This window comes from Nansenia antarctica, assembly GCF_963989245.1.
Source record: "Nansenia antarctica genome assembly, chromosome: 7".
NCBI lineage: Eukaryota > Metazoa > Chordata > Actinopteri > Argentiniformes > Microstomatidae > Nansenia > Nansenia antarctica.
Genome location: NC_137677.1, coordinates 41,023,011 through 41,030,510, shown reverse-complemented (window position 1 = coordinate 41,030,510; position 7,500 = coordinate 41,023,011). Strand labels below are relative to the sequence as shown.

Below are 7,500 nucleotides of genomic sequence, written 5' to 3'. Positions count from 1 at the left end.
GAGGGAGAGTGACTACCTGGATGTGAGGAGGGAGGGGAGGGGGGGGGAGAGAGAGAGAGGAGGGAGAGAGGAGGTAGAGGAGGGAGAGAGGAGGGAGAGGAGGGAGAGAGGAGGTAGAGGAGGGAGAGAGGAGGGAGAGGAGGGAGAGGAGGGAGAGAGGAGGGAGAGAGGAGGGAGAGGAGGTAGAGAGGAGGGAGAGAGGAGGGAGAGGAGGGAGAGGAGGGAGAGAGGAGGTAGAGGAGCGTGACTACCTGGACGTGAGAGGGGGGAGAAGAGGGAGAGGAGGGAGAGGGAGAGGAGGGAGAGAGGAGGTAGAGAGGAGGGAGAGGAGGGAGAGAGGAGAGAGGAGGGAGAGGAGGGAGAGGAGGGAGAGAGGAGGTAGAGAGGAGGGAGAGAGGAGGGAGAGAGGAGGGAGAGGAGGGAGAGAGGAGGGAGAGAGGAGGGAGAGAGGAGGGAGAGGAGGTAGAGAGGAGGGAGAGAGGAGGGAGAGGAGGGAGAGAGGAGGGAGAGGAGGGAGAGGAGGGAGAGAGGAGGGAGAGGAGGTAGAGAGGAGGGAGAGGAGGGAGAGGAGGGAGAGGAGGGAGAGAGGAGGGAGAGGAGGTAGAGAGGAGGGAGAGAGGAGGGAGAGGAGAGAGACTACCTGGACGTCTAGTTCCGTCTCACACTACGCCGTGTTGGGTCCTTGAATTTGAGGGAATTGGGTCTTGAAAGTCGTTGAAAGGTGCTTGAATGTGATGTTCCAGAAGGCGTGGCAAGGAACCCTGTGTATAAACGAAGCTTCACTCCCTCACCTGTGCAGGTGGTCCCCCTGAACGAGCGTCTGCGGGAGGTGGCGGGGGCCAAGATGCTGGTGGACGTGGTGCAGACACATGGTGCCTACATACGCTCCTGCCCCCTCAGGAGGGTGGTGCAGTTCGTCTGTGGCGACACCCTGGTGTGTGACACCATCAGAGAGGCCCGCAGCACTGCCTTCGACGGCCCGCAGAGACTCAAGGTGTGTGTGTGTGTCTGTGTTGATTGATTGATTGAAAACTTTATTAGAAGATTTGCAGAAGTAGGTACATGAAAGTACATATTACATACAAGGTCAACTAACAGGATAAAAACCCAAGAAAGCCACTGGCTTATTTCAATTGGGGTCCTTGATTCTCAATTCATCGTTACATGTAAGACAGACAGAAAAACTAGTACTATCTACAAGATAATACAGACAAATAACTATTACTATCTACAAGATAAACATACATCCATCATGGGAAGAACAATACAACAAAACATAAGGTATGTACAGCGGGTAGGACAGGTGGGGACATACACCACAGGTGGGGGCGGGGGACAAAACACAAAGTATGTACAGTGGGTAGTTCAGGTCTTTTAATCTGATTTTTGTTTTAGAGGGTCCAGTTACGGATTGCAGCCTCCTGTAAATGTTTTTTGAGAGTGGTTTTGAAGGTGGGCAGTGTTTTACACTCCTTTAAGATTATAGGAAGGGCGTTCCACATCTTTACTGCATAGTTTGTAAACGAGTTTAAACCCTTGTTTGTGGTGCAACGCGGTTGAACGTGGTTCGTGGAGCTTCCTCTGGTGTTGTAAGTGTGGACGTTGTTCACTTTTTGGAAGTATGTTGACAGGTACTTGGGTGTCTTTGTGGTGTAGCGTATCTTGAAGACTAGGCCCAGTGCAAGCTGCTGCACTCTGTCAACTACTCGTAGCCAATCAAGGCTCAAAAAATGAGCAGCGGTTAGATGTGTCCTAGGGTTGAGGCCTAGCAGAAGCCTAACCAGTTTATTTTGGGCTGTCTGGAGTCTTGTTTTATGGGCCTTTGTGGTTCTATAGTACCATGATGTTACGGCATAGTCGAAGTGACATTGAATGAGAGCTCCTGATAGGGTCCTCAGTGTGTTTTTACTGACAAGTGAGGATATCCTGTACAAGAATCTAGTTTTATGGTTCACTTTTTTGATTACTTTTGCTGCCACTTTTGCTGTGTGTGTGTCTGTGTGTGTGTGTGTGTGTCTGTGTGTGTGTGTGTGTGTGTGTGTGTGGGTGTGTCTGTGTGTGTGTGTGTGTGTGTGTGTGTCTGTGTGTGTGCGTGTGTGTGTGTCTGTGTGTGTGTCTGTGTGTGTGTGTGTGTCTGTGTGTGTGTCTGTGTGTGTGTCTGTGTGTGTGTGTGTGTGTGTGTGTGTGTGTCTGTGTGTGTGTGTGTGTGTGTGTGTGTGTGTGTGTGTGTGACACCATCAGAGACGCCCGCAGCACCGCCTTCGACGGCCCGCAGAGACTCAAGGTGTGTGTGTGTTTGTGTGTGTGTGTATCTGTGTGTGTGGTGTGTGTGTGTCTGTGTGTGTGTGGAATCGATTTTATTTGGAAAAAGTCAGACCAGAAAATGTGTTGTGTGAAACGATAATCATATCGCAAGAGGCCACGATACGATAATCGCTGTATCGATATTTTGTCACACCCCTTTACATTTACATTACATGTTTGGCATGTAGCAGACGCCTTATTCCAAAGCGACTTACAATCGATACATTTGACTAAGCAAGTGAATCATCAATCCACCAGTCGTAGCAGGAAGAGTAATCTAGCTCAGGCCCGGGGCCATTGGCAGTCGTCGTGAAAAAGTCTTTTTTTATTATTATAGTTTTTTTTATAGACACTGAAGAGACAGTAGAAGGGGGGCAGTAGAGTCTTAGGAGGCACAGTATAGGGGAAGTAAAAGGGAAAAGCAGGTGTCTCAGGAGACGCAGTGCTGGGGGGTAGTAATGTCCCCCTGTCCTCCCTGCAGACGGTGTCCCTGGATGGCAAGCATGTTCTCTTAAGCCCATTTATACCTCTGCGTAAAATCGACGGCGTAGCCTACGCGTAGGCTTGCGTAGGCCCGCAGCCTACGCCGTAGGTTGATGCGCACCTCTCCAAAAATGACATTTACGAGATGTACAATCCTGTTTATTTAGAAATAAAATAAAAGTAGAACTGTGATTGGTCCGCTTGGTAGCGTCACATTCCGACTCTCTCGTAAATGCGGAAGTCATGACAGAAATGTCATTAACTTTTTCTGTAATTACTTATTAATAGGGGTGTAACGGATCACCTAACTCACGGATCGGATCGTGTCACGGTTTTTGAGTCACGGATCGGATACTTTTTCGGATCAACACAAAACATAAAAATAAAAAGCTTTTTCCTCGAATTCTGTAAAAACACCACTTTTACTGTGTAAAACCCAACAACATTCAAGATGTCAAAACTGGTATATATATATATATGTGTGTGTATATATATATATACACATACATAACATATTCTACACTCAAACATTAGGCTACATATTAAACAGAAACACACATTCAACTTAAATGATGCAGTAGGAGAGAGGGAGGAGGCACCTGGTTGCAGCAGTGAATCACTGGGCTCTTTATAGCAGACAAATAAACATGTTTTATGCCACTTTTAACTAAATAATAAAGTGAAACCTTACTTTAAACATGGTATGAAAAAATTGGCTACATTATCAGAAGTTCGTGCCTCCCGTCAACACACCAGGGTGATGTCGCGGCAAATGTGTGGCCATGCTCGTACGACTTTCTCGTTGCACAACGCTTAAACACCGTAACTTTTTTATCGACCACACTTCCAATGACACTGTCCGTCATTGTTATAATTGACAGAGAAGCCAAAGTGCTCCCATACATGGGATTTAAATGACGAGGGAGGCATTTCGAGTTCCTCTCTGTCGCCAACATTAGCAGCATGATACACTTGGGCTGCGTTCGTAAATTTGCTCTGAGAGCGCCGGAGAGCACACTGGGTCCGACGTCATAAAGGGACCAAGTAATTTGATTGGACAAGAGACGTTCCATGAATGCTGATCAGATTCCAGAGCGAATTTACGAACGCAGCCTTGTTGTTCTGGATTTTTTTCCCCATTATCAACCTATCATTGCGCTTTAGAGTAAAACAAAGCACGCAACTGTCGCGTCTATCTTTTCATGGAAACTTATGTAAATATTGTGATTTACAAGGGATATTAACTAATATTAAGTAATATTATTACTTGGTTACATTTTGCAATTGATCCGCGGTACACATGCGTGCCGAACCGTGGGGGGCGATCCGTACACCCCTACTTATTAATAAAGATTTGAAAATGTATGATAACCATCTTATTATCTTAGTTTACTGTCATTTCAATGCATTATAGACATTTTCTTTACAACAAGCATAACAAAAATACGTTTTTTGATCGCTATTATGCCGCTATGAGTACACCGACCAACGCGACGCGACGCAACCAACGTAGAACTATAAATTGGGAGACCCCTTGCGTAGCCTACGGCGTAGGCGCGCGTAAATTCGACGCAGAAGCATTAATTGGGCTTAAGTCGGGGGTGATCTCTGTCTGTCCTCCCTGCAGACGGTGTCCCTGGACGGCAGCATGTTCTCTAAGTCGGGGGTGATCTCTGTCTGTCCTCCCTGCAGACGGTGTCCCTGGATGGCACCATGTTCTCTAAGTCGGGGGTGATCTCCGGGGGGTCCAGCAGCCTGAGGAGCAGCGCGCGGCGCTGGGAGGAGAAGGACATGGCCCGGCTCAGAGACCGCAAGGAGGCGCTGACCGCTGAGCTGCGCGTGAGGCTGCACTCCGCTGCACCACCTGCACACACACGCTGCACCACCACCTACACACACACACGCTGCACCACCACCTACACACACACACGCTGCACCACCACCACCTACACACACACACGCTGCACCACCACCTACACACACACACGCTGCACCACCACCACCTACACACACACGCTGCACCACCACCACCTACACACACACGCTGCACCACCACCTACACACGCACACGCTGCACCACCACCTACACACACACACGCTGCACCACCACCTACACACACACACACGCTGCACCACCACCTACACACACACACGCTGCACCACCACCACCACCTACACACACACACACGCTGCACCACCACCTACACACACACACGCTGCACCACCACCACCACCTACACACACACACACGCTGCACACCACCACCTACACACACACACGCTGCACCACCACCACCTACACACACACACGCTGCACCACCACCTACACACACACACGCTGCACCAGCACCACCTACACACACACACACGCTGCACCACCACCTACACACACACACTGCACCACCACCTACACACACACGCACACACACACACACACACACACACACACACACACATATTAACACTAGAACGGCCGTGAGTAAATGTTTTTAAATATCTTCAAATTTCAGGACCCCTCCTTTCATGACTTGTCCTAGATATGTGCGTTCTACCACCCAGTATCCTTACATGTTCTAAATCACATCAGGATAAGCTAGTATGAAGCTATTTTGCAGTTTTTCGGTGTAGGAGGCAGGCTGATTTATGAGGTATGACCCTGGTCATGTGACAGGGTCTGATGAAGCTGAGGCGTAAGGAGGTGGAGCTTAAGCAGGTGCAGGTGCAGGCCCTGGGGGTCCAGACCAGGCTGAAGTACTCCCTGTCAGAACTGGACCGGCTCTGCAAGAAGGACGTCCCCGCCTGCCAAGCGGTAACCCCTGACCCCTGTGATGTCATACTGACCCCCTGTGATGTCATACTGACCCTCTGTGATGTCATACTGACCCCCTGTGATGTCATACCGATCCCCTGTGATGTCATACCGACCCCTGTGATGTCATACCAACCCCTGTGATGTCATACTGACCCCCTGTGATGTCATACCGACCCCTGTGATGTCATACTGACCCCATGTGATGTCATACCGACCCCTGTGATGTCATACCGACCCCTGTGATGTCATACCGACCCCTGTGATGTCATACTGACCCCCTGTGATGTCATACTGTATATAGAGAGAGGGAGGGAGAGGGAGGGAGGGAGAGAGAGAGAGAGACAGAGAGAGAGAGACAGAGAGAGAGAGACAGAGAGACAGAGAGAGAGACAGAGAGACAGAGAGAGAGAGAGAGAGAGAGAGAGAGAGAGAGAGAGAAAAGACAGAGAAAGAGAGAGAGTTACAGACCAAGAGCAGGTGACAGCGTTGTAAGACTCTGTTTGGTCCCTGATACAGGAGGTGTCCAGGAGAGTAACAGTGTTTGGTCCCTGATACAGGAGGTGTCCAGGAGAGTAACAGTGTTTGGTCCCTGATACAGGAAGTGTCCAGACTGCAGAGTGAGCTGGCCAACCTGGCGTCTGACGTCCAGATGCAGAAGGACAACGTGGAGCTGAAGGACGTCGACATACGGACCGTCAAAGCCAAGCTGGAGCAGGTCAGTGCTGTTATCACAGCTTAGGTTTAGTTAGGGGGGTTAGGGGTAGTTATGGGTAGTTAGGGGGAGTTAGGGGTAGTTAGGGGAGTTAGGGGTAATTAGGGGGAGTTAGGGGAGTTAGGGGTAATTAGGGGTAGTTAGGGGGAGTTAGGGTAGTTAGGGGGAGTTAGGGGGAGTTAGGGGAGTTAGGGGTAGTTAGGGGTAGTTAGGGTAGTTAGGGGGAGTTAGGGGGAGTTAGGGGAGTTAGGGGTAGTTAGGGGAGTTAGGGGAGTTAGGGGGAGTTAGGGGAGTTAGGGGGAGTTAGTGGGAGTTAGGGGAGTTAGGGGGAGTTAGGGGAGTTAGGGGGAGTTAGTGGGAGTTAGGGGAGTTAGTGGGAGTTAGGGGAGTTAGGGGGAGTTAGGGGAGTTAGGGGGAGTTAGGGGGAGTTAGGGGAGTTAGGGGTAGTTAGGGGAGTTAGGGGAGTTAGGGGGAGTTAGGGGAGTTAGGGGGAGTTAGTGGGAGTTAGGGGAGTTAGGGGGAGTTAGGGGAGTTAGGGGGAGTTAGTGGGAGTTAGGGGGAGTTAGGGGGAGTTAGGGGAGTTAGGGGAGTTAGGGGTAGTTAGGGGAGTTAGGGGAGTTAGGGGGAGTTAGGGGGAGTTAGGGGGAGTTAGGGGAGTTAGGGGGAGTTAGGGGAGTTAGGGGGAGTTAGGGGAGTTAGGGGGAGTTAGTGGGAGTTAGGGGAGTTAGGGGGAGTTAGGGGAGTTAGGGGGAGTTAGTGGGAGTTAGGGGGAGTTAGGGGGAGTTAGGGGAGTTAGGGGAGTTAGGGGTAGTTAGGGGGAGTTAGGGGAGTTAGGGGGAGTTAGGGGAGTTAGGGGGAGTTAGGGGAGTTAGGGGGAGTTAGGGGAGTTAGGGGGAGTTAGTGGGAGTTAGGGGGAGTTAGGGGGAGTTAGGGGAGTTAGGGGAGTTAGGGGGAGTTAGGGGAGTTGGGGGAGTTAGGGGAGTTAGGGTATAATAGATGCGAGAGGTTTCGTGCTTCGTACGTTTAACAGTTTTAACCGTTGTGGGGTATGGTCTCTCATATCGTTAGCCTCATAGCATAGTTGTCATATTTTGGCCAAATTGAGATATCTGACTAACTCTACTCTCCTAACACTGCTGATTCACTGTGCATTATTGCCTCTATGACATCAGCCTATCAGAATGCTCGTT

The 7,500-nt window shown here is 50.1% G+C and overlaps 1 protein-coding gene across 1 annotated transcript in view; it reads left to right on the top strand.

Moving 5' to 3' along the window:
• LOC308161835 (structural maintenance of chromosomes protein 1B-like) overlaps positions 1–7,500 on the top strand; it is a gene marked incomplete at both ends in the record, with an annotated part of 23,671 nt that overhangs the window by 1,621 nt on the left and 14,550 nt on the right. The window contains 4 exons of the mRNA XM_080535913.1: positions 800–994; positions 4,480–4,626; positions 5,458–5,595; positions 6,197–6,313. Of these exons, the coding sequence (XP_080392039.1) occupies positions 800–994; positions 4,480–4,626; positions 5,458–5,595; positions 6,197–6,313 (597 nt within the window). The remainder of the gene's footprint in view (positions 1–799; positions 995–4,479; positions 4,627–5,457; positions 5,596–6,196; positions 6,314–7,500) is intronic.